At 39.2% G+C, this 27,442-nt stretch overlaps 2 protein-coding genes across 3 annotated transcripts in view; one reads left to right on the top strand and one right to left on the bottom strand.

Annotated features, from left to right (window-relative positions):
• Positions 1 to 13,006, top strand: part of MRPS27 (mitochondrial ribosomal protein S27) — a 40,236-nt gene extending 27,230 nt beyond the window's left edge. For both annotated transcript variants that reach the window (XM_052700709.1, XM_052700710.1), the window contains exons 5-11: positions 677 to 791; positions 1,330 to 1,408; positions 2,620 to 2,735; positions 4,903 to 5,005; positions 7,109 to 7,251; positions 8,401 to 8,556; positions 12,609 to 13,006. In XM_052700709.1, the coding sequence (XP_052556669.1) occupies positions 677 to 791; positions 1,330 to 1,408; positions 2,620 to 2,735; positions 4,903 to 5,005; positions 7,109 to 7,251; positions 8,401 to 8,556; positions 12,609 to 12,848 (952 nt within the window). In that variant the 3' untranslated portion in view covers positions 12,849 to 13,006. The remainder of the gene's footprint in view (positions 1 to 676; positions 792 to 1,329; positions 1,409 to 2,619; positions 2,736 to 4,902; positions 5,006 to 7,108; positions 7,252 to 8,400; positions 8,557 to 12,608) is intronic.
• Positions 13,007 to 20,418: 7,412 nt separating this feature from the next.
• The window catches only part of MAP1B (microtubule associated protein 1B), a 66,254-nt gene continuing 59,230 nt past the window's right edge, over positions 20,419 to 27,442 (bottom strand). The window contains exons 6-7 of the mRNA XM_052700717.1: positions 25,748 to 25,986; positions 20,419 to 25,021 (exon numbers count right to left, since the gene is read on the bottom strand). Coding sequence (XP_052556677.1) covers positions 24,866 to 25,021; positions 25,748 to 25,986 — 395 coding nt within the window. The 3' untranslated portion in view covers positions 20,419 to 24,865. The remainder of the gene's footprint in view (positions 25,022 to 25,747; positions 25,987 to 27,442) is intronic.

Genomic DNA, 27,442 nt, shown 5'->3' with positions numbered 1-27,442 from the left:
GCCAGCAGTGTTCCTTTGTGGCCAGGAAGACCAGTGGTATCCTGGAGTGCATTAAAAAGAGCATGGCCAGCAGGTCGAGGGAAGTGATCCTCACAGCTACTCTGCCCTGATGAGGCCACATTTAATCTACTGTTCTGGACTATCCAGTTCAAAAAAGATAGGGATCTCCTAGGAGTCCATCAAGAAAAATGATAAAGGGCCTAGGCTTCCTATCATATGAGGAAACACTGGGTTTGTCAGCCTGGGGAAACAAAAACAGAGAGGGGATCAGATAAGTGTTTATAAACATCTAAAGGGAGGTGGGAGGCAGATGGATGAGCCCACGCTCTTCTCAGTGGTGCATAGCAGTAGGACAAGGAGTAATGGCCTAAAACTTGAACACAGGAAGTTCCGTACTGACATGCGGAAGAAGAACTACTTTAAGGTAAGGGTGATGGAGCACTGGAACAGGTTGCCCAGAGATGTTGTGGAGTCTCCTTCTATGGACATATTCAAGACCCATCTGGACTCCTACCTGTGCGACCTATTGTAGAGTGCTTGTTTTAGCAGTGCAGTTTGGCTCAGTGATCTTTTGAGGTTCTTTCCAACCCTTGCGATTCTGTGGTTACAGATTTTTTTTTTCTGTGATTCTGATTCAGCAAATCAGTTGTCACCTGGAGTGTTTATCACCATTTAGGTTTCGGCACAGTCCAAATTGCTGGTACTTGAGAGATTGGACCATTCACAGTTGGATCAGACAATGCTTAAAACATGGTGCACAAGACAAAGCCTTATACACATTAAAAAACAAGGTAAGATTTTACAAGGAAAAAGCATAACTATATTTGATCAACATTTTGAGACAATTGTGCCCTACCTGGAATTCCTATTACAGCCTGTTATGAATACTGTTGTTTTAAGTTCAGATATATAATTGTCGAAACAAAAACTAAAGTTTAACCTGAGTTGCTGAAACTCGAGTCAAACTTTAATTTCAGCAAAAACTCTTTACAGCTTTTCTGTCCTCTTTTTTCTCTTCGAGCTTTTTGGTTTTAAGTAGTGCTGGCGTTTAAAGCACACTGAATAGAACATAAAAACATAAAAACCCTGGTAGGCAGTGCCTTTCTTAGTCCCAAAGGCCCTGACAAAATGCTAAAACAAACCCAGTAGACTGAAAAGTAGGAGGCCTACATCACAGGAGCCATGTTAATAAGCTTCTTGTATTGCCTGACTGTCATACTGCACCAGTGTGCAACTCCATGGTCTTGATCCTTCTGATACCTGCAGAGCTCTGCTTTGAAAGATTTGAACAGCAGATTTTCTCACTGATTTTTTTTTTCTTCTCTTCAGGTCCAGTATGGAATTTTCCCAGATAATTTTACATTTAATATTTTGTTGGATTGTTTTATAAAACAGAAGAAATATGAGGGTAAGAAAATAGATACCAGCTCTTCATCCTTAGTTGTATGCTCTTAAATATGCAGAGCCTTCCTATGTATTGAAATATATGGCTATAGCCATATTTTCTCTAAATTCACCTTAAAAACACACTTTCCTTATCTAAACTACTTTTCTGCATATTTATATATCACTTAGGTTGGATCTCTTTCATTGTATGATTTTGAAACATGCAATTCACAATGTTTCTATGACCATTAATGCTATTCAAAATGTAAGCCATCTTCTTCCACTTTTTTTAGAATTCCAATTTACATGTTAATGTTCTGTTAGAAGGTGCTAGTGAAAATTCAATAATGTTGTCCACCTGTAAACTATTCAAAAAGCTATGCATCTAAAATGAGCTATTTGTCTAGACTTGTTTGTTGCTGGAGAAAATGCTGAAAAGAATAATCCTCTCATGTTTGATGGCAAATATGTAAGGTTTTCATTTCACTGCATTTTTTTTTTTTGCACTATAGACCGGCAGTGATCTTTCTTCGCAATAAACCTTTTGCGAACCAAACAACTGAGAAGGAAAACAGAATTGTTGAAAGACTTGTCTGAAGCTTTTGTCTTGAGGTTTTGCTAAGTGGGAAGTTAATACATATTTTATTTCGAGAGGCCCCTATCCTATGAATTCCTCTTTTTTCTATCCATATTTTTTTTTCTCTGACAGGCTCAAAGCCTTCAGACCTTCATGAGGGGGAATATCACTGGAACTCCCTGAGCAGCTCCTTGAGAGCACTGTTTGCTGAATACAGTGAATGCTGTGGGTGGTCTGTGACAGTATTTATTCTCTGCTGTGCACTCCAGTCACCTTGAAAGCAATGAATTTAAGCCAGTCTTTAGTTTAAATACAAGAAAAAATAAGTATTTTGAAGGTTAAAAAAAAGAAGTTAATGATTGAAGGGCTGAGCAAAGAAGCAATCAGAGTCTGAGAGCAATGGGTTAAGATGTGTTTAGAAAGCTACTTGTTGTCTTCCACGTAATCCAGTTGATTGAGCTTTCTCCTTCTCATGACATTTTAGAACAACCCAAGTGGATAAGACTAATTCTCTACTGTTAGTCATAGGAAATCTTAAACTTTCTTCCTAACCACTTCAAAAAACACTACAGCAGTAAAACATTGGGGAACGTTAATGGATGCAGAAGAAGGAGCTGTGTAATTTTCCACTTAACGTGTGTTTATTTCCTCCACAGATGCTCTATCAGTAGTTACAGAGATCATGCTGCAAGAAAGTTTTGATGAGTTCTCGACACAGCTTCTTTCTCTCTATGTTTTATACCAGTACCTAGCAACCAAGTCTGAATATACGGTAAGCTGACCACACTCAAAATGATACATGGAGCTTCTGTTTCTACATGTTGTATTGCAGTCAGCTAGGCGTTCTGTTCTGAATGAAAACTTTCCTTTAAGTTTTTGTAAAAAATAAAATGCTTGCAAGTTTTCTTTATAATTTTGACAACTATAAGAGAAAGAAAAAAAAAAAAGAGGAAAACCAGCAAATCACACGTCATCCCTTTTTGTTGTTTCTTTCTCTGAAGGCATGTCAGGATTTTCAGAGGTGGTATATGATCACTGTAAGGTTATGAAGTGACATTTCACTTCAGTTCAAAGAGGGCTCTGTCAGTTAACAAAAAAACTGTTATTTAGGACACTGTTAAGGTGAGTGTTGCTCACCATTGGAGCTTGGTAACAAAACATTTCGCTAGAACTTTACCAAAAAGTGTTCTTCTATCATTTTAGACAGTTACTTCTCCTGTAGTTTGGCATGTCTTCAAAAGCCTATTACCATCGTCCATAAGAAAAATATTTGAAGCCTCTATGTGTCTTATTAAAATGTATTTATAAGATTTTAATCAGTTGGGTTGTAATTTTAGTTTTCACTGCTGGAAACAGGTGTGTGTTTGCCCTATTCACTCTTATCTCCTCCATTCCCTAGGAGACAAGTATACTCGATCACTTGTATGTGAGAAGCATTTTCCTATTATGTTTGTCTGTCTTTGTGCCTCACTGCAGAGAGGCACTTGTCAATACATGTGGTATTTTTGAAAGCTGAACTTACAAGCAGTGGTGGTGTGGACATGTAACACTTTTTAAAAAGCAAGCTTATTTTTACAGCTGTGACCTATTTAGTATGTATTTTGAAATAACTCCATCCAAGGACAGCATTATAAGCCATATTTTTATAGGTATACAACATAGGGAGTACCAGTCAAGACTTCATAATGCTCAGTACCAGTTTTCTGTGGCTAATTTAGGAAAAAGTGCGGAGAGTAGAAAGTAGCTGCTTGTGAAAATCCCCATTCCTTCTTTTCAAGGTGCAAGAAAGGTCAGCCAGTGTCCTGTTGCAGACAGAGCATTGGCTGTAGTTTAGGGATCAGCAGGCTGGCAAAATGTTTTGTTAAACTTGTACTGTATCATAGGCAATCTGACTACGTTGGTCCTTAGTATTTGTAGTAATGTTATTTTATTTTATTTTATTGCTGCTGTAAGCACTGCTGAAACACTGGTCTTAGCTCTCACCAGAAAATTTCGTGCTTGATTGTTGAAAACAATCAGTATGATTGCCATGTTCAGTTGCAAAGGTATTAAGTTCTCCCAGTTTCTCCAGCTCTTGAAGCCAAACACACTAGCTCCCAAAAGAATCTAGACCTTTAAAGTTCTCTTCTGGTTTCATTTGCTCTTCCTGTAACATTCAGCAGGAATACTGAATTCAGCAGGAAACAGAACTATCCCCTTGTATCTCTTGCCTAGGTTAGACAAATACATTTCATGGTTGTCAGATAATGGTATTTTTTGTTGGATATATGTGTGTAAGTTCATGTGCACTTGAATGGAGACACCAAAAATGCCATATCCCAAAAAGACACCTTCTTGCATTAAGCCAGGTCAAACCCTTGTGCTTTTTAAGAGTCAGTGGAGTGCAGGGAATTTTTCAGAATAAAGTTCACACCTCCCTTGTGGCTTTAATATACTTACTGATTGGGGCTCTAGCCATATTTGGTCTGATCTGTCACTAGGATTTGAAGCAGCTGCTAGCAGCATATTCTTCTCTGAGCATTTTCTATTCTAGCAGAGCGTGAATCTTACCACACACTTAAAAGAAAGGACTTTTCCAATATAGAAGACATGTAATTCTTGTTTTAAACAGTATCAGACTGAAGCAAATGTGAGGACATACAGGACAGAGACAGAGTTTGACCAATGTAAATCAATATAATTCTTAATCCTATGTGAACACACTGACTAACTTCAGAATGTTGACTCCATGCATTTTATTTTTGTTTAGAAGATATTCCTTTGCGTAAATATACTGTTGTTTTGGATATGAGTACTATAACTGAACACTGAATTTGTTGCATGATTCTGTACTTTATTAGTAAGATGTAATTAAGGCCAAGTGGTTGCTGCTGCAACTTTTTTGTTTGTGTTTGTCAAGGAACGCATGCTTAGTTTACATCTTAGTTTACTGTTTGCAGTGGGAAGAAGAGAGAAATCTTGGCGCATCACTATTGCTGACGGGTCTAAAGCAAACAAGTACTGTGGGATTTAGCTCCCAGTTGTATGGTTATGCATTTCTTGGTAAGTCCTGCCTCCTTTGCAGTCATATTTATCCTTTTATTAGTTGGATGAATTGAACTGGTGTCTGTGCTTAACTAAAATGTAATTGATGAAAAGATTGAGGAAAAAAATGTAGAAATCATGGGAGGAAGAATTTCAGAGTTAAGACCAAATGAAGGAAGGTAATCTTAGAGAGGAGTAAGGTTGTTTTGCTTAGGGAACAATGTATTTTCCAAATAACCCCCCCAAAAAAAGAGTTCCACAGAACAAATTGACAGTTATGAAGAATGAGCTTTTTTTCTACTTCAAATCATGAGCTTAAAATAATGCTTAAATCCCAATGTGTTTGGAGGCCACAACCTGAAAGACAGTATGTTTAGAATATTTAAATAAAGTATTAGTACTCACCACAACACTAGTTTTTCTGTTGTGAATAGCAGATGGTACCACCTTTATCTTCTATCTTTTAAGGAGCCTTCACTGCTAATGATATGCAGTACTGTTTGAAGAACAGCTAGTACATCCAGGATAGGTGGGAAGGAGGATGTGGGATGGGGAAGAAGAAATAAGCAATTATTGAATTTCCTTCACGGGAGTATAGTCCAGACAGCGTATGTCCTCTGCAAAATGATTATTTGATTGAAAGTAGTAAATTAGTTTAGAATGTGTGATTATGCACTTGTTCCATTACAGAATTAAATTTTATTCTAGAATTCATTCAGGATGATAATAAGTGTACATGTTCTTAAAATATGACCTCAAAATACAATACATAGTGACAAAGTTAGGTTGCTGATTATGATTTATCATGACTGTAAAATGAAGACTTCATTTTTAGCCAAAAGGGGGATAAATATGAAGATTAATTGGAAATCTGATATTCCACGGAGCTGCTATTAAGTGGCATTCGGTTTTGTGCCATATAGATTGATTGAGTAACGTCTGTAGATGTGCATTTCAGTGTTTGTGAGCAGTAGTACTTGTTCCATGACTTTTACATTCAGTAGATCAAAAGCTATTTACTGTTATGTCACATATTTCACAGTCTTGCCAGCACTAATGGAACCAACCTCTGAAAGAGTGAAAGACATCTTCAGGCACAGAGTGGCCTAAAGCACCTTAGCTATTTTAATTTATCTGTAGTCTATAAGCTTTGTGCACATATTACCTTATTTTTCTATGAAGAAGAGTAAGTTGTGTTTTCACAGTCATGCATTGTTGCAATCAGAGTTCAAATTCAATTGAGAACTTGGATGCATATCTCTGATAGGATACACTGAAGTCGTAGTATTTTTTTTCATTGATAATGACAAAATCAAGAACTTAGGGTGGCATTCATTGCCAGTTGGTATTCACAAACTGGAATGTCATGTAGATTTCCTCTGTTGTGTTGAATGGGAATTTCATGTTCATACTCATGTACTCATTACTCATGTTCACCTCAGAAGAAACACCATGTTGTCTGCAGTGCTGCACATCATTGGTCCTGATAAAGTCATGCAGACCTTGTTGCACAGTACTATAAGTCAAGAACCAAGATTTCATTTTGGCAGGTCTCCTGTATTTTCTCTCAGGAAGTTCCAATTAGAAATAAGAATACTGAGCTGTAAGGTTATAGAGCATGTACTATTAATCTCATACAATCTGTCCTTGATACATGTGTGAGTAGAGCCTCAAAACTGCACGTGTGAGTCCAGTCTCTCAGATTTGGTGGACACATGTTGCACAGTGAGTCCATGAAGGCTCTGAAACTGTTTGTCAGAGATGTTCAGAAATCCTGCTTAGAAGTGCTGTTATAATAGCCAGACAACGGGGAAGCTTCTCCACTTTTCCTCTTTTCCGCATGAATAAAATTTCCAGGTGGTGGAAAAAATAAGTGGAGAGAAACAAGAAACAAACATGATAATCCTGAAACTGAGCAAACAGAAGGACTTCATTTAAGTACAGTAATGACAATTCTGTCAAAGCAGCTTCATAGAGAAGAATGTTGTTCTTACCAGACAAACCTAAAAACTTTCTTTTTCACAGAGAACTGCGTCAACTCTTATAGGTTTCCTTAGGAGTTGAGTTTTCAAGTACTAATCTGAAAGTGTCTTTCTTATTCCTGGTACTGTCTTATCACAGGGAAAGTGGAGTTGAATAAAGGTCTAAGAGCTGTATACAACCTAATGCCATTGATGTGGACACCTGGATACTTAAATAGAGCTTTGCAGGTGATGGAGAATGTAGCTTCTTTGCCAGGAGACAGCAAAATCTGCCGAGAAGCTGTAAGTATGAAAACTTCATATAACCTGCATAAAACAAGAAATTACCTACAAGCCAAACTCCAGTAAAACTTGTAAATTACTTGTCTTGCTAATGAGAAGATATCAGACCTTTTCAGGCCCAGCAATTTTTCAGAGCTCTTTGGAGTCCAGGAGAGGTAATTTAGAACAGAGATATTGCATTATTTGGCAAGCCAGCCAACTATAGATATCTGGAGACCTTTTGCTTGTGGCAAGTTTCATAGATTCCAAGGTTACACAGTTATTTCTTCCAAGATAAAGATTCAGAATAAAGATTCACAGAAGGGTAACAGCTCTTTATATTTTAAAAGACTGAACTTTAAAACGCAGTCAGTCTGCATTCAGTAATTTATGACAGTCGTGTTATTCCCAGAACAGCAGCAACATCCATATAGCAATTTCATATTTTGTATCAATAATAGATAAGGAAATAATTTAGTAAGTCCCACAGTGACACTAATAAGTTTTTTTGATACAGCTTCAGTTAAGAGATGGTGGTTCTCTTGGTAACTCTCAAGTGGAGGTCATGAAAAAAACAAGAGTCATAGAGATTAAAAATATACCTTTACCAGTATGTTGTATTATCATTTTTCCTGTTAAATTATCCAACCCATTTCAGGAATGAATGTGTTGTTGAATAAGTGATTTCCCCCCTTACTATCATTAAAGAGGAACCAGGATGATCTATTAAATACTGTATTCTTTGAATGTTCCATAGTAACATCTTATTTAGATGTATCTGTGACTGTGTATCACACTATCACAGGGGCTACTGTTTAACATTAGTATTTATGACTAAGTATCAGACCTGGAGAAGACATTAGTCTAGTGCCTGACACGTTCTCAAATACCAGTCAGCACCTGACTGACAGGGAGTAGACAGAGACCTGTTGACAGAGACTGACAGAGTTATTCTGCTGCAGGGATTTCAAAATGCCCAACCTCAAAAGTCCAAAATGCAGTTTGGAATTCTTCCAAGAATGAGTCTGTTTGCTTTTAGAATTTATCATTTAGAGTAGTCTTCTAGAACTACATGGTAACTTACAAAGCTGTTTGTCAATCTGACGGTGGTATTAGTCAGACTGTAGTTTCAAACTGTTTATGCTGACAGTGACAAATGTGATTGCCCAGGTTGATGTTCTGGAGACCGTTTTACGGTCTGTCCTTGAAGCAAAACCTGGTTCAGAACCATCTGAAGAAGGCAAAGAAGTAAAACAGAAGTCAGAATATGCAGAATCAGAAGAAACGGAGCAGTTGAAAATACCTAAGTACTACAGCCAATTCAAGGTAGGAAACTTCCTTTTATCTAAATATTCTAAGCTATAGATCTCCTTAAGTACATAGCAGAAGATGAATTAGTTCACAGATTATGGCTAGTAGACTGACATTCTTTCAGTACACCAAGAATCTACTTGGCATTTTTGAAACTGATTTCACCTTACATTTTCACTTACTCAAAGAGGAAGCAGCCTTCAAACAAATAAGTGCTTGAGGCCACTTGTCTTTTGTCTGTCTGCTGGGATTTTATCTTCACTTTTCATACATCAGAATGATAAATCCAAATGCTGTTTGCAAAAGTGGTAGGTCATTAGAGATCCATTATCTGACCTTGTGTGGGTTCTTGCTCATTAAAATAAATGGTACTGGAGATGAGACCAATCTAAATTTATTATCCATTTATGTACATTAAGTACAAAAGTTGCATGTATACTTTCAGTCTGGATAATAAGTAAGGATATATCTCTTCTCTTCTTAGCTTGTCACAATATTGATAACAATATAAAATTCAAACATTACAGCATACCTATATGTTTTTGGTTTTTTTTTAAGCATCTCATAGCTATGCAACAATCCCATTTTATTTGATCATCTCTGATTTGTGTTGTGGTAAAAAACAAAAAAAAAAAGCTAGTCCGGCTTATAATTCCAAGAGTAATGCTCTTTCCTTAGACCATCAGTTTCCACTGTTGCTATCATGACCTTGAACAGCTTTGAATACATACAGTTGCTCTAAAATAATTCCAGAAATTAGATGACTATTACCCTATGGTTTCACATTACCAACATTTGCTTTTCCCTTCTTTGGTTTATATTTATATAGACTGTTTACCACTAATATTTGAATATTACAGTTAAGCACTTAGGACTTTGTATTTTGAATGTTTGGGAATGAATGAGAGGACAGCATGTGATAATTCATGCTTGGATGAATTACAGTGAGTTAGGTAAATACACATGCCCTTTGAAGGAGAGAACGAGGCATTCTTTGTGTCTGTCATTGTCCATCCATTGTCTGCCCTTAAACAAAATAATGATGAATGCTCAAAACAAGGTATAAATGTCAAATAGTGGGGAACAGTGGTGCCAAGAAGATATTTTCCCATTGCTTCAACCTTTCTTCCATAATTAACCCCATTTCATAATTAACCCCATTCATTCCCTGATGTAGTAATGATCCAGCAAACTTCTTTGTCCATCCTTACCTCTAAGGTCTCTGAGAATTCTAAATCTAAGGAAAAACATAGCACTCACATGAAATCTTAGGTATCCACTTAGGTATCCAAGAGTAAGTGATATATAAAGAAGTCATAATTTTCTTGATGAGAAAAAAAGAGCTTTCAAGACAGAATGCCACTTCTGCTAAGTCTGGAAGAGCTATTATACTCCTCTCTGAAATCCATTAAGCCAACAGCAGTCAGTTTTCCCAGCTGAACCCCTGGACAGTGGCAGGACAGAGATGAAAGTACACTAGAAATACACATAGAGCTAAGGGAAGTTATGGGTCTGGCTGCTCTGAAAAATACTGGTGATGTTGGCATTCACTACCAGTGTCCTGGCACATGCTGTTTAATCCCAACACAGTAATTGCACTTCTGCTACTGAAAAAACTGTTGCACTTAGTCCAGCTCTGCGTTAGCAAGCATGTCCCACTCTTTCTCCTGGTGCTGAAAGTGAATCACTTCAGTCTCATGCTTGTCCAGTTCTCTTTCACGAGTGATACACCCAGGCATGCAAGGAAGAGCATCTGGACTTTGTCTAGACATACAGTTCCTGTACCACGTTCTGCATGGTTTTCTACACTGGCTTGGACTTTATGTCTAGTACAAACCTCTGAAACAGCCATTTGTAGAAGTACCTGAAAGAGCTGTGGCAGCCTGTCCATGAAATCAGATATGTGAGAGGTAGAATGTTCTTTGCCTCCAGCAGGCAGGACTTGAGAGCCTTTGGCTATTTCCAGATAAAGCATTCAGAGCAGTAATTTAGAATTTTGTGTCTGATGCTCTCATTCATGTTGTAATTACCTGTTTCCAGATATCATATTCTGAGGCATACTACTCAGTACAGTGTTCCTTAGGCAATTTCTTCCATCTGTGTCAGTGATCAATGGGCAAGCATTACATCATATAAATGCTGAGAGCACCCTCTTTAAAAGCAGTGTACCTTTTCTATCTCTGTGCAAAGCCCTGGAGACTGCTTATAAAAATCAATGAGTTTGCAATTTAAGGATGTGCCCTTCTGGTACCTGCAGGATATAGTTACTTTCCTAAATGAGTTTCATTAATGTATTACAGCAGAGCAGAGAAGATTCCAGAGTTCAATAGTACCAATAATGGTTTAGGAGAGAGGCCCAGCTATTTTCCAGTTCATTGCATTTCTTCTTTTTCAATTTCATACTGTTTAGTTCTAGCATACAAACTCTCTTTCCAGCACATCCTCACTAGTAGGTAGGGAGACTGCATCAGTTATTAGGAATTGTGTTCCTTTCTCAAGCCCAAACCATACTGTCTTCATATTTATTTTGGATGTATTGTAAATTCACTTGTATCTCAAACAGAAGAGAGATAAATACACAGATATTACTAATTTTGGTTTTAATTTGGTAATGTCACATTGTTTCAGTTTATAAACTTTGTCATAAAATCGAAGGCGACAGAGCCAAATTCCCAAGCACTTCAGACCTACACACATAGTGTTAAAGAGCTTTTTATCTGCTGTCAGTCATGTTCAAACTTCTCTGGGCCTGACAAAAGAGCAAATCTGTTGTAGTTGTGTCGGCTGAGGCGGGAGGAGGTGAAAAGGCATCAGAAGAGATGCTCCAATTTCTTTTTTCAGAAGAAGGCATAGCCTCGAGGCTTGAGTTGAGCTGCAGTGCCTTTGCAGATTATTGCAGTGAGTGCTGGGTAAGAGGAACGCTGTGGGCCAGCTGCATGGTGTGCAAGCTCCCAATGATAACTGGGAGTGGAAGATCGAATGTCATCGTGTCCTCAGAGTCACCGTATGATGATTAATTATCCCATCTTCTTTCAGTTTTCTTGCAGTGCAAATCAGTAGGGTTTATTCATATAAACCCTATTTATTATTTATAAAGAACACATGAAAGAAGCACGTGGATGTACCTACCTACTTTAAACATTTCTGCAAGTGCCTGTTTCAGTAAAATATTTTATTTAAAAGAACAGTCAGGAATATGTGTTCCTACCTAATGAATGAGCAAGGGTTAAGGAATGTGCCAATGCCATGTCGTCTTCCTCCCGCAGGAAACTCTTTCCTGACTGTATATCTGCACTTTTAAGGCAATTAATCAGTTTGTTAGAGAGCCATCAGGCCAAATATTCCGTAAAGCCAGAAATAGTATCAATGACTCAATGACTCATCATCTTAAGTGAATTAATATATTTATGCTGCATGAGCTCTGGTAAGTAAAGCTCAAGAAAGAAGTATTGCAGTTTGCTACTGAAGCTATATCTTTAGTTAGATTTTAGAATACACCTGAATAAATATTACTTGCTTTAGCTCTATTGTGTTTAATATGTGTAAACACAGTCAAACCTCAGATCACAGTAACTGTTGGCAAAAAATCATGGAAGCTACTTAGTATGCTATTAGTAAGCAAGCATTTAAAGTGATCTGCATATGTGGAAAGTGATGCTAATGCAGGCATTGGGGAGCACGTCAGTCAATCCGCTTTGATTTAAGACACAAAAAAAGGTGCTTAAATTGTATTTTCACTACTGACTGATCAGCTAACCCTTGTTTATACCAGGTGACTACACTTGGAAAAATGAAGAGAATTTCAGTACATAACGAAACTTTCTTGTTTCCATTTTATTGTTCAGAAAAATTTATTCCAAAGGTTAGCATTTCAAGGGGAAGAAGTGATATCAGCTACCACAGTCAAAGTCCTTAGGTAGGACAAAATGGCCAGCTTGGATCAGCACAGCTAGTCATTAGATTCAAACAACTGTATATTGATTGTTACAGGGAAGTGCTCGGTCACTGATTATTTTGTGACTGTCTCTTTCTTTCTCTGTCCCATCAAACCCTCCTTTTTGTGGCAGGAGCTGTACTCTAAGCTGCATTCACTTGGCAAGGTTGAATCTGAAAGCCTGTTAACTCTGACCACTCAACTTGTCAAGGAAAAGCTGCCAGCATGTGAAGTGGAGGACATCGCTAAGCATGAGCAGAAGCTAAAGGAGTGGGAGCAAGAACGGGCACTTTTGACTGAGAGGGAAAGAGAAATGAGAGAAAAAGCTAAGCAGGAACTGGAAGCTAGGAAGCTAGCTAAGGCATCTGCTTAATAGTGAAACTCACACCGCCGTAATGGTATGCATTCCTCGGTATATGAACTGTTCACTATTAATATTTCACTTAATTACTGCTGCAAATAAGATTGTATGTGACTGTTTACTATATGCAAATAAATCTATTTCCATTTTGCCTGCTTCCTGAAGCAAAAGCATGTGTAGTTTAGAAATCATCATGTTTATGATCTATTTTCCTCCCGTTGGCAGCCAGGCAGGGGGTGGTATGGAGACAACACAAAGAAACAAAGGCATTGCCTGTGTTAAAAGTTGTAGAGGGGGGAAAAGACAAAAGAAGAGGGGAAAATTTCAAACACAAGTTGTTTCAGTATGAGTTTCTCACAGAAAAGAATGCCTGAGCCACTGAATTCAGCCACTAAGAGGATTAATGTATAGTGACTGCTTTTTTTTCCTGCCCACTTGGAAAATTCAGGCTAGTCTGCATGGAGCTGGAAGCCTACTTTAGATTGTTTTCGAAACAGGGAGTTAGCACTTGCAAAGGCACTTAGATGTGCCTGTAAAAATGCTTCCTTGTTAAGGAATTGAGAAATTTATGACTTCATTAGCACTTCCCTGCTCCACTTTTAAGGTCAGTAGAGAAACAGGTGCAGTCACCTCAGCAAAGGGGCCTCATTCTGCACTGCAATTCCTTTTATGTTCTGGGCACTGTTTTATGTTCTTTTTTGAGCTAATCCCATTTTTGCCTCAGCTGCATACATAATCTCATGCCCTATTCTACGGATTGTGAAAATGGTGTAGCTATTCATACAGAGCAAAAGAAGATGGCAAGGGAGAAAAGGTTGTGGGTTGCATCATGTTTACATTCCCTGTTGCCACAGAAGCTGGTCAAGAGACAGTTTTCTTCAGCTTCTTGCAGGGCAAGCTCCTTAAAAACAGGGAGACTCTGACAACAGCCTTTCTATATGGCACCTTGTTGTGTTAACAGTGGTGCCTCAGTGTGTTCTACCACAGTATCTGAGAAGTATTTCCAGTTTTATCATGGACCTGTCTAGCCTTAGAGCTCTAAATCTCACATCACACACTCACTGAATCCTTTGAGAATAGACCATGCTGCAATTCTCTGAACTTTTTTGTAGTTAGGCATCTTACTGCCATTCACCAACTGCTTTGCCTATTCTATTTACACTCACAAGTTGATTGCTTTCACATCTGAGAACGTGACAGTAGGGTCCTTTGCCCTTCTTGTCAGCAATTCCTGTGGTCTCTCCGATAGCCCTGGGAGTGCAGTCTCCAGGTGAGGCGGTGATTCTGTGTTTTGGCCTAACTAATTCAGCAGTAGTCTTTACAGGCAATTTTTCTCGTATCAATTCTTCTGAAGTTTTGTTTTTTTTTTCCTCTTAAGCACTCCTAATGCTTTCTAGCTTAAGAGAGACTGGGAGGCCAAATACACTTCTGAGAACAGTTTCCTTAAAACTGGTGGCTTGAAGATAGCATTTCTAGTGGGCCACAAGAGACTGAAGTGTCCTTCCCGTGCCTATGCTCAGTTTTTTGGCATGAGAACATGGGTCGTACCTCCAAAGGTTCACAATTGATCCTGCATCATCAAGTTTTGTTCTCAGCTTCTTGATAAAAGAACCAACTTTTCTTCTAGGGATATTCTGTACACCACCACATTTTTAAGAGATGGAGGGTCTGCTGTATAGCTTCAGACATCTCAGCTGTTGCTCCCATGCCTATGAGATACTATCTGGCTAGGCCACAGTGGATAGTCCCATGCTTCTAGCTGCTTGCTGGCATCTGTTCATTGGCAGCATGCACAGCCTGTTTCTGGCCCCATCTCTGCTCACTCACCCTGCTGGGTGGACATGCCAGGCTGCTAATGCTCATCAGGCTCTGGCAAGCAGCCACCTGCCACATCCCTGCTATCTCGTAGAGCATGCATTACTTCCCACACAGCTAAGCCCCCTTACTATTTATTTAGATTTAACTGCTATAGCAACAGAAAAAAAATCTTCCTCTAAGCACTGACCAACCTGTTAATATTGCAGGCTGCCTCCTTTTTTTTAACTCTTAAGCACTGGGTTTGAATGCTTTTGGCTCCGCCTGTAGCCAGAACTCTGACTAGATACAGCCTTTCATCCAGGCATGAACTTTAAATAAACTGGAGAATAAGTGTTGTATGACGTTGTCCTCCAGGAGAGATTTTCCTCACCATGGATAAAACAGATACTCTGCACTGGACTTGAATCTGCTCCCACTTGTCTCCTAGCTCCAGGAAAAGGGAGTTTCCCTGCTAAATACTTTGCAGGCATCAGACAAGATTGTGGTGGCCAGACAAGAGACACCAAACCCAGTACCCATGGCAGTGGGTTCAGATCATTTGTAGCTTAAGGAGCGAGAAATTCTGGCAAGTCTTGTCATGTATCTCTCAGCTCAGCATCGCACTGAGCAAGAAACCTCTTCTGATGCTTCCACCAGTCCCACATGTGGATCCCTCTTCCCTCTCTGCAGAGCCATTGGTACGTATTTCTCCACTGCGCATTGGTCTCCCATCTTCTCTGCTCCCCCACCCCTGGTCTCACCACCAACTCAGTAGCAACAAGTTTCTGCCAAACCAATGTCTTATCATCAACCAGATTTCCCACAAGCCTGCCTGTACACTCTTGAATTTGCCAGCAGCTCCTCTTGTCAGCTTTATCTCCATTGATTCTCCAGCCTGTCTTCACGTCTCCAGGGTCTCAGGCAGCAGGGCACCACTGCACTCATCTCCTAACACCCAAAGCTTCAGGCCTTGCTCACAGTCAGGAGGTTGTGAACCCCAATTTGCTGATGCACTGCACACATACCTGCCCCGTCCCTGTAATGGTTTTCCCAGTCCCTCCATTAAATGTAACATTATGGTGGCCTTGGATGAGTATTTCCTAAAGATATCATAACAGTGGGGCTTAGCAAAAATTGCTTGATTAATGAGCAATTTTTAATTAGATTTCCCATCTTCAAACAGCATTTCACATGATGCTTTGTCAGCTCTTGATTATAGAGCAGTGTTTGTTTGTTACTTAACCCAATTGTTATCCTGCATTTGCTTTTTCTGCAGAAGAGCAAGGTGTGCAGGAGCACAGACAGGGCCGGAGCTGCCCAGGGCTGCACCCGCCCCACGCCGGGAGCTGCGCTGTGCGTGGCCCAGGGCAGACGGTCTGGGTCTGTGGGTTGGGGCTGAGCAGGAGTGGGACCAGGTGTGTGCGCCGCGTGTGGCTGGGGGGTGGGAGCCACTGCAGGTTGAGGGCGCTGCCTCTCATTTCCTGATGGAGCAGCGGTCCTGTGGTCGTGGCTAAACTTCAGTAAAAACCTTGTACATCTGCCACTGGGTCCTGCATCCTTCAAATCTGAGGAATGCCGCAGGTCACTTTGTGACGGAATTTGTCCAAACTTTCAGCATCTCTCAGGAATGAGTCTGGGTTCCAGGTAGCCCAGAGTCCTTCTAACCAGATGCCTGTGTCTCTCTGGCAGCCATCACCTTCTGTAGCAGAGCTGGCTTTATCTAAGGGGCTGAGCAGAGGCTGTACAGTAGTGTTTGATCCAGTGCTGCTTAAACACAAGCTTTGATGCCAAAGGAAGTATTTATATATGTGCATATAAACATAAAAAACCCTACTCTTATGTTCTCTACAAACACAAAAAGGTTTGGAGTCCTTTAGTTCTGCACCCTGGTGCATATTAGATGCAAGATCACACACAGCCCAGCAAGCCCGCCCCACAAGGCCACAGTTGGGCTTTCCTCAATGTGGCTGCCCCTTGCTGCATGTCAGACAGCTGCCAGACTCTGCTGCATGCAGACAGGGCTGTCGCAGTGCTCCCTGCAGGAATCTCTCTTGGTAGTAACATAATCTCTTTGTGGACTGCCTCTCCTGGAAATGCTCTTTCACATCCCGCTTTCTTTCATGACTACAGCTGTGATTTGAATTAAAGATATTTCAGTTTCTCTCTTAAGAGTGTGTTTGTAAACCACTGAGTATGTCTTTCTTCATAATAGTTTTTGAATTATTTCTCTACTTGCGATCTACTTGTTACTTGGTCACAGTGCTGATGTGTGCACGGTGGCCACAAGCCCAATACCCCTGCAGGGCTGCAAAGGAAACAAATCCCTGAGGAGCAGAGCTTCTTCAGTATGTCTGCATGAGCTTTGCTGCTGCTGGGAGAAGGACCAGTACTTCAGGAGTTAAAGTTCAGCCTTCTACTATCAACTGAAATGAGAAATCTGCAGCTTCCCAGTTCACATCCACTGCAGACACCAAATATGCTGCTGATTAGGTATGGAAATACGTAACTCTTCCGCAAGTGTCATTGCCAGAACACTCCCAGAAGAGCTCTGAAGATCGTATTATTCACAAGGGAAAAATTACTTTTTTTTTTTAAAAAACATATTTTTTTCCCTTGCAGCTCAAATAAATATTGCCCGGAGCCTGGCGCAGATGGGCCCTATTTGCAGTAACACCAGATCTGGTGCACACAGGGCTGGCACACACTGGCACACACTCCTCAAAAAGGAGCGGTCATGTTTATAAGAGGACACTGCTGCTGGCTTCACGACTGGCTCACAGAGCACAGTCCAACTCTGCAGGTTGTGCTGCTGGTCTTGCTAGGGCTCTTCTGGGGGAGAGTATGGGTTAACTTTGCAAAAGAGTCTAGAGAGTAACAGAGTACATTTGTGGAAAGTAAAGTTCACTTTCCAGAAGCGTAATTGTAGGAAATGTTCATACCAAGACATGGCACTTTTGCTCCAGAAGAAAACCTACTCCTGATACAAGTGAGGAACAGCTTGACCTCGGGACAGAGGCTCCATTGGAATGTCACTGTTGTGAATGAGACATTGGCCAAAAATTAGTCATGAAACATCAGTTCAAGAGTAAATTTAGTAGAGGTGAAATTGTGCTGTCCACCATAGACACTGTGCTGTCCACCATAGACCAAGCTCTGCACAGAGACATACACACCCTTCAGATAGGCCTTCAGCTTTCCAGTAGAACATGTGCCAAAGGCCTTAAGTTGCACCAGGCATTGTTCAGGTAAGAGACATTTCTTCTCGGAAAGAGTGTGGAACAGAAAAATGACAGAAAACAGAAATGCCTCTTTCTCAGAAAGAGGCATTGGAACAGACTGCCCAGGGGGTGGTGGGATAGATAAATCTACACATCTTTAGAGCGGTCTTGACACGTGTTGATGGTTGGACTGGATGGTCTTGCTGGTCTTTCCAGCCTTGATGATTCTGGGATTCTGTGATTCAGCAGTCACAAAGCTGTCACTGAACTCTGAGCAACCAACAGGACACCATCTCTGCTGTTGCTCTAAAGCAGTCTGACACACTCAAGTGCTCCCAGCATATTCTGAATTGCAAATGCCTAAGGCACAGAAAGAGCACTGGAGCCCATTCAGTTATCAGGATTATCAATATATCTTGTTTATTACAAGTCTTGACAGTTCTTCCCCAGAATGAATTGGGAATGACACTTTCAAGTCTATTCTGCTCTAAAACACAGGGTAGATGCTGCTGTAATTTTATCTTTGGAACTGGAAACCCTTGCTGGAAACCCTGGCTCACTGTCCAGGGGGTTCATATTAAGTATTTAAGTGGCTCAGCGGTTCAGCTTACTATCAGCTGTTCAAGCTCAGCGACACAACTGGGCTGAGATATGATGAGATCCATTCACATGTTTCTGGACCTTCACAGGAATACTGAACGTAACTACAGTTTATACAGAAATTGTTAGCTTTGTTTTTATCAGGACATAGAGACCCTCTATTTCACATATCCTAGCTGTCATACGCAGTGTGCAATGTGTCAATCGTGGAACATGCAGTCACTCCGGCAGTGGAGCTGACAGTAGATGCAGCCACACTCCCCTTCCTGACACCTCCTCACAATGGGAACAGTTACACTAGAGCTGCTGGAAGGTGGAAAGCAGCTACATCAAGTGGTAGGGATCCATAGAAACCAGCAGACAGGTGCTCAGGAAGCATGTAGAACCTACTGATTTGATTCCTCAGTTCTCAATATTTCAGGAAATGTAAATGATTTCCTTTCTGGTGGAAATGGTGTTGTGTATGCAGTCAAAAGCCAGTAAATCTCCTAGAAGCTGAGCGTATTCAGCTTTGCTTAGGTGACTTTCATCTCTGCTGTTTTGGGCTATATACAAGGATGACAATGCCCTGTGGGCTTCATGCCAGCCTGAGAGGTGAGGTAAGGACCGCAGGAGCAGTCAGCAGTGGAAGACTGCTGTAGCCCTGGGGATGTGCTGAATCTATGATGCGTCACCATGGACATTACTCGAGTGAACTCTGCGTGCCTCTCTTCTAGGAGCCGTGGTTCTTCCCAGACATAAAGCACTAAAAATTGGTATTGAACAGCCTCCAGGTCTGAGATGCCACAAAGCAGATCCATCATTTTAGAGAGACCCAAGAGGCCTATCATGAGGGATTATGATTTTCCTGTGTCTTCTGAAATGCTTCACAAGCTGATTGAACTTGTTTATTAGCAATACTAATGGAAACAAAAATTCTCCACATAGCTGCATTGAAGAAATGATTTCATTTGGCCCTGAAAACAGAAAGCTGACATCAGAGACTGAGCAGGGCTACCCTTTTTCATGGGCTCCAGGGGTGGTCCCAACAATGTAAACCTAGAGCCTTGCCTTTCAATTACAGATGGATAATTGGGATGGCAACCTGACCTGTCCCGCCTAAATCATTCATTTTAATATATTTTAAGAAGGATCGGGCTACTCTACCACAAAGCTCAAAAAGCCTTGGCACTAACATTTGCAGGATTATACTTGAGGTATAAGATTCATAGCATTCTCTCCCCTCATCTGGTCTTCATTTCTCTCTTTTTTACCATGCTCAGCCCAATCCAAGCCAAGAGCAATATTTCTTATTGATACCATTGGAAGTCAGAAATGCAACCTTAGAAATTGGAGACAGAGAAGGTTTCACAAAAAGAATGGCTGAGGAGGACGGAAAGCTCCCATTGCTGCTGGTTACCCTCACCCACTGGCTTGCGGCTCACTGAGGAGAAAGACATACGTGGTCACTGCTGCACCTTGCTACAGCTGCCATAAAGCAAAACTACAGAGGCTCGACTCCCAGCCTTTTTCACATCCTTTGTGCTGACAAGCTTACCAAGATCAATGGACAATGGAGGCTGTGTCTGCTGGAAACAAGCAATGCACTTGTGTTAAACTGCAAGCCTGGTTTGGAAAAGATTTATTTTCTAACCAGGTTGGGCTTGGTTTGATGTAGCTTTACTGGGTACCATCTCTTGACACAGCCAGCTGAACATGTACTTACTGAAAATGAGGTGTTTTGCTGCTGAGGAATACGGAAATGAGAACGGAAAGAAGTCATATCATGGTATACCATGGTAATGTTCTACACCTAAAGAGATAAAAGTAATTTTTGTTTATTTTCAAATTCCTAAATGGAGATTGGTTCCTATCTGATATCTAGTCACTGATACTTCGAGCAAAACCCCAAGTAATAGGTAATCATGACTGAAAGGAAGGGGAAACTTACAAGTATGTACAAACACAAAGACAAGAAACATGCCAACACCAATTTACCACTTTTGTATTTTATTGTGGAACTGAGTTTGTTTCTTTTACATCAAATATCCTCAATGGAAGAGGGGATATTGCACACAAATATCATAAAAGCACTACATATTACTTTCACTGGAAACTAATTTTCTACATTAGATATGACTGGATAGAATAGAAGTGATGCAGGATTATAAGACATAATACCATACACAGCTGCAGACTGACACAAACACCATTCAGAACAAGAGAGAGGAGGTGTGTGAGGTGCTTCTCAGTAGCAACAAGACTGTTTCTTTCCATAGCTGGGAAGAAAATGGCTGCATGCAAATGCGTGAAAGCATATCTCAGATTTGTTCTTTTAAAGTTGTGATTACAGCCCAGTCTTGAAGAGGTAGCTCCTGCCATCTGGAGCTCCTAGCAAGTCTAGCACAGAGAAGCTTTGTATTATTTTTTCTTTTTTTTTCTTTTTTTTTTCTTTTTTTTTTTTTTTTAACCTTTTGATATTTTGTATGCCATTGTTTTATTCAGTTGTTTAATTTTTTAGATTTTTTTTTGTGAAGTCACAACAATCAGACTTTTTTTTGTTTTTCTTTCAAGTACCAAACATTTTTAAACCAGGTGGAACATATAACTGCATTCTAAGAAATGCTTATCCCTAATTGCTTTTAGTGTTTTGTTCAATTATTATGTGAAAAGATGAAAGCTTACGGTTTCTTTCAAATGTAAAGATTATACTTCTCCTTTTCTAATAAATCCAGACCAACAATATTACTATTTCTCTCAAAACATCATTACTGAGCAAGAACCTCTGGTGACAGATGAACAAAGAGAAGCATATGACAGAAATGTCCCAGATGTACAGTAAGCGCTCTTTGGAGCTGACTTGCTTGTAGTGGGAGGAATTCAAAATTCAATTAACAAATCAATTAAATCTTAGTAAAATGAGTACTGGAACTCTCCTAAATAGAGTAAGCTATCATAGACAATTTTTAAAAAAACATTCATATACACAGTTATCTCCATTAACCACTGCATGTAAGGTAATTTTAAAAAAACAAAAGTGAATTCTATGAAAGATGGGATAAAAAGTAGAGGTCAATGACATTGGGCCCACCACAGGACTTTGAAAAGGCATGCATGAGAGGCCCTGTCCAAGTTCAGGAGTGGGGGGTGATCTCTAAAGGTAATTCTCCATTGAATTTTATTAAGTAGAATAATTAGTAGCATAACGATCATGACTGGGATGCTATTATGGATAACACCATCACTTAAATGGAGTGTCCTTTACACTGAAATATTGAATCTTTATAATTAATCAATAACAAACCATGCTCCTAGAAATCTATGCCGATCAACAGCACTCATCATTAATGTACATGGTACATTTTGATGACTGTTACTAAGCTAATTGTGTAGTATTACGACTAGCACAGTTAGATTAGTTCCACAGACAGGAAAGACATTAAGGGCAAGAGGAGGGAGTTCATCACTATGTTGCACCCAGGCATGGTTACCATTTAAAAGGAAATGGATGGAACGGGCATTACAATACCTCAGAGGAGCCAGGCTGGGCTTTTAATATTATTGTAGCAGCAGAAAATGAATGTACATTTTAAGATTGGCTTTAACTGCCTTTTTTTTTTTTTTCTTTTTTTTTCTTTTTTTTTTTTTTAATAAGTAAAACAAATGCTTGAGCCATCACAAACTTACTTTGAGAGATTTAAGGCTTGATTCTAATTTACAGTAGGATCAAGTGTCTGTAACTTCCCTGATTGTAGCAAAATTGCTCCTGATTCACACTGGTGTGAGATGTGTCTCAGGACCACTGCTGTGCCTAAAACAGATTTTCTACCAAAGCAAAGGTACAAACTGTTTCAGATTTTGTCAGAAAACCAGAAGATCTGTTCCCATCCTCTCAAAAAATTTGAAATTTTACCTACGTATGAAAGTAGATAAAGCAGAAAGAATTGCAGAAACAGTACCAGCACAACTATTCTGTCAAACATGTTGCCTAAAACTTGGAAGATTATGTATTACTAAAGCAACTTAAAGTAAATGATTATGAGACCAGCAAGTATGTTTGCTTTCACAACACACTTCTAACTGCCTTTTGTGCTATAGTCATTCTGACTTATTCTTAAAAACTTAAATGGTATAGCAATAAATAAAACAATATTGCTAGAGATACCTAAGAAAAAAAAGGAAGACATTAAAAATAAATCAAAAACCTCAACAACTGACAAACAGTAATTCACAGCATTGAATGGGCCTTAAGACCCCACAAATAAAGGGCCCTAAAGCGTAATAAAGAAAAATTCATAAAATTAGGAGTGCAAACATATACCTATTAAACAAAAATATCCTAACAATGTATCTGAAATAAATTAGAAGTAAAGAAAATAAAATAAGGTCATAGTTCACTACATTTTGAAATGTAATACCAGCCATAACAGTGAATCATACAGACCAGCACATATCCCCATTCTGGAGGCCTTAACAACTTCTTTAACTTCCAATTCACAAATTTTCTTAAATGCAATATATTTTTTTTATTGTTAGGGTAAAATTTCTGAGACTGAAAATCCAGACTATCTTGAATCATGGAACTATTCTACATACTGTTCCTCTGCAGGCAGCCTAGAGAAGGAAAGGGGAGGGGAAGAGAAGGGGGAAAGGAAAGAAGGAAAGGAGAAAAGAAAAGAAAGAAGGAAAGAAAAGAAATAGGGAAAGGGAAGAAGTACAGGAAAAAGGTAAAGGGAAAGAGGGAAAATGAAAGGGAAATGGGAAAAGGGAAAGGGAGAATCAAAAGGAGAAGGAAAGGAAAAGGACCTATTTTAGCTTATTGCTTGTTCTATCATCTTGCAAGATCTTCTGAGGATTGAAAACGTAGCCTACATCTCTGTAAATACTAGGCAATCATCACTGCAAATCTTATCTTCTGTCATCATCAATAGATCAATTTTACCATCAAAATGCCCCCTCACTCACCTCAAAAAAAAAAAGTTTTGGCAGTTAATGATTTTCAACTAATTTTACCTCAATATCCATTTTCACTAGAACCTTAAACAGCATTATTCATTTACCTTACAAAACTACTAAAAAAATTGCCTTCACCTGAAAATTTTTCTTTGCATTTTCCTGTAAATGAAAACTTTTTGTTAAAAATTCATCTATTAAAAGTTCACGCAATGCTAAAAAAGGTTTCTGTACATTTGTTCCCATATTCACTCTTAAATTAAACAAATAAAATAAGGTAAGACAAAGGAAGTTTGAATACTGTACAGACTCGCAGGCAACCTTTTCATCATTCTGAACATTTCACTTAGTTTTGCAACTCTGATACCCCTTCAATCTTGCTTTCACAGTACAAAAGAAACTTTAAAATAATTAAAAAAAAAGCTCATCTTGCATTGTTGAGCTGTCCAGGTGCAACAATGAAGTGTTCACATGACTAACATACGTAATTCATAGCACCAAACTGTTTGACCAGTCAGATAGGTTTCTAGTACCACACTCACACTTCTTTATTGGTGTAACTATGATCCTAAATGGTTGTTTTATAAATTTGTTGTCTCAACAATAAAAAATAAGTGCATCAAGTTTCTTTGTACATTCAAGTCACTTTCTAAGGCAAATTGTCTACTGTACTCCCAACTGCTTTGGTATTTTGCTTCAGTCAATCAACACTTGACATGAGTGTTTAAGCACATGGACTGGTCAATTCTGAGTGGAGTAAATGGACTTTCACTGGGAGCATGCCTTAGACCAACAATTCCGCATGTTGAAAGGAAAGTTTTAGAGTTCTAGATGGGATTTAGATGATGTGCATATTTGGCCTATGACTGTTATGGCATGTCAGTATGCAAAGTTCAAATTAAAGTGAAAAACTGCTAATGAGAGTTTAGGTTGAACATCCCTTCCTAGACACATTCTGTTTCTTCTTATTTTCTACATAATTTGACTTTGTAAAGTAAGTATCCCCATTGTGATAGCTCAGATAGATAAAAAGTTTAAAATTTCTTTTCATACGAGAGCATAAGCAGACTGCAGTAAGCGGTACATCTATTGCCATGAGACTAATGCAGATCTAAGTAGTTATTACTTTCTCCTCCTACCCCTCTCTTTCTTTCTCTTTGCCCTCTCTTTAGAGGGCAAATGCCTATACCTGGCAGAAGTCAGTTAGGGTTGCTAGTGCATGGTTTCCAAAAGTTCAGCGGAGATGAAACTGGATCTGTATTTTCGCAGTAATCTGATCCCTACTATGGGAATGCTGTTATTTCCCTTAGCAATCAGTAAAGACTGAAAAATATTAGTGACTTGCATCACCACGACACAGTATAGTATTTGGCAGGTATATAGTTCAGCAGTCGAAATAGATGGGTCGAACTTTTAGAAAAAGTGTTTTCGAATGGAAGAATTTCTGGAAACGAAGTTTAGTGTTGGGATGCACGGCCCGTCTTACAGTTCTATCTTGCATGCAGGAAAAGATTCATCTTGCATAACAACGGTGCTGCTGCTTGCCAAAACCATGATGTTGAGGTCCTGCTGTTTCTCATGGGTCTCTTGGTACCATTCTCTCATCACTTCTGAGTCATGGGTTGGGATTAATGTCACCTGCAACAACAAAAAAGGAGAGCTCTTCAGACATGTACTACAGAAACAAGTGATAAAAAGTAACTGTTAAATTCTCAACTGATAAGTATGCTTTCCTTTTGTAAAGAGTGGATCTTATTGCTATTATTTACTACTTATATATAAGTAGTAAAGTAAGCGGATGGATAAAAGGAAATAATAATGTAGATTAGATAAAATGACTGTAAAGAGGCAGTTTATTGAAGTAAAACCTTGTCTCTGTTCTGTAAGGTGTTGAGATGTAGCTTTCCAGATACGCAGAAAAGTGTAGTCTGCATTGAAAGTCCTTTAGGTAATGGCCAAATATTTTAATTACTTATCACATTGAAAATGCATGAGAAGCATACAATTGCACGTGATTGCTATTCAAACTATGGAATGTTTGCTTTTTTTTTCCTCTGCAAGATTTCCAAGCTTAGGTTGTATATGGCATAGTAATAAATAGCCAAATAGCCTTGTAAACCAAGAGTTTCAATCTTTTATGTTTTATTCTCCAGAGGTAGATCAGAAGGGTTAAGAATAGGGGAATTGGCTGAGAATGTTGCAGCTCAGTGCTTCACTTGAGTTTCTGATCACATCACTAGTGAAACAAGATGCCCTGGCAAGGAACCTCACATCAGCCATCCACTCCGGAACTGCTCTGGCCTTGCAGAGTCGCTTCCCAGAGAAGTTTTTATTTCCAGGCAGAAATATGAGCGAAGAGCCTACCTGCATGTTGCTCTCCCACTGGGCCTTGCCCTCCAGCAGGGAGTCCAGAACAGCCCTGCTTGGCTCCTCAGCTGCAGCATCATTCCCGCTCACCACATAGTAGGATGATCGCACCCTCTTGAAAAACTCAACATCAACATTCTTGCTATTGCTGTGGTTGGGAATGTACACCAGATCCAAATACACTGGAGGTCCTGGTGGCACCGCCGTAGATTTTGCTGACTTAGTAGCCCCAGGTCCTTTGGAAATGAAACAAAACAAAAGAATACACCCCAAGTTGGTTATAAACAGGCATTTATTAATGGCTGTTATAATTGCTGACGTGATATTTCTTAAAATAGATACTGTTGGTTAAGTATAGAATATTTCTGTGTCTTCTGAAACAATTACAGCAGTACCCTTCTACACGGAATGACATGTCCCATTTCTATTGCATCTCAGTTGTTGTACTGGGAGCAAAAAAACTGGGAAGACCCAACTAACTGTATAATACAATAAAAGCTCACTGCCACATAACCAGATATTGACTGTACCTTTCCTAGTAAAATGTTACTATTCTCCAAAAATTATTACAAAGATCTGAGACTACTGAATCACATTCAATAAATGGCAGTATTAATTTCTAAGTTAAGCAGTGCAGTTTTTCAAACATCTCAGATCTGCATCATTATGAAACTAGAGTTATATGGGAGGCCACGCAGATTGGAATCAATCTTTATTTACATACATAAATCAGCCATGTCCCACAAAAAGTTGTGAGAAGCTAGTGCATTATCTAAGAAATGCTTCAATCAAAAGGAAGTTAAAATTTCGAACATTCGCATACTTACACTTGTTTACAGTGTGAACTGGCATTTATATTTTATTAGCCTTCTCCTGATGTAATAAAGAGTGATGTCTGGCTAACACTAAATTATCTAAGCAGTACATTTTATTTATGGTCACAAGCTGAAGGGCCATGGAAGTCCATTACAATTGTCTAGCATGATCTGACATTCATCAGAAGTTCGTATGTCAAATAAGCATCATAATATCAAAAGATATTCTGAATTACAGCATTTTTATCTATTTGGCTTGTGACAAGATCTTTTATCATGTTTTATCACAAAAAAATCTGTGACATATTCTTGAGTTGTGATACCAATGTTGAGCAAAATATTAGGCACGATATTCTACTACCAAACGCCAATATCAGGCAGACCTTGTCTTAAGCTCTAGTGTATGCCTGAAAGTATGACTCAAGCAGGAAGAATCCAATATAGAGATGAAGTGCTGGAGAAATGTACAGCACGAGGAACAATACTGCTGCTTTGAAAAGCATCCATTAGGAGAGACATGCAAATGGTGGTTTAGGAAAGAATTAACAGATGACTTCAAACAGAGAAGCTATGGACAGCTGAATGCTGGTCCGCTTGCACTGAATCCCAAATCTGTTTCTAGCAAAGAGATTTCAACAGAACATCAAGCCTGATGATGACTTCAAAATCAAAGTATTTTCAAAATTCACTATAACAAGATCTGCCGGAAACAACTTGTTAGCACAATGCCTTCTTAAGTAATCTAATTTGTGTTTTATTACTGCCTAGAAAACACAACAGTCATTCAAAATGACGTTAACTTTCCATGTGTTTAGTCACTGCTGATGGCATAAGACTTTAACCGGATTATGTGATATACATGCTTAGCCCACTGTAA

The sequence above is a fragment of the Tympanuchus pallidicinctus genome, unplaced genomic scaffold (genome assembly GCF_026119805.1).
Source record: "Tympanuchus pallidicinctus isolate F22 unplaced genomic scaffold, pur_lepc_1.0 scaffold4, whole genome shotgun sequence".
In the NCBI taxonomy this organism is placed as follows: domain Eukaryota; kingdom Metazoa; phylum Chordata; class Aves; order Galliformes; family Phasianidae; genus Tympanuchus; species Tympanuchus pallidicinctus.
This window is presented reverse-complemented; position numbering and strand designations above follow the sequence as displayed.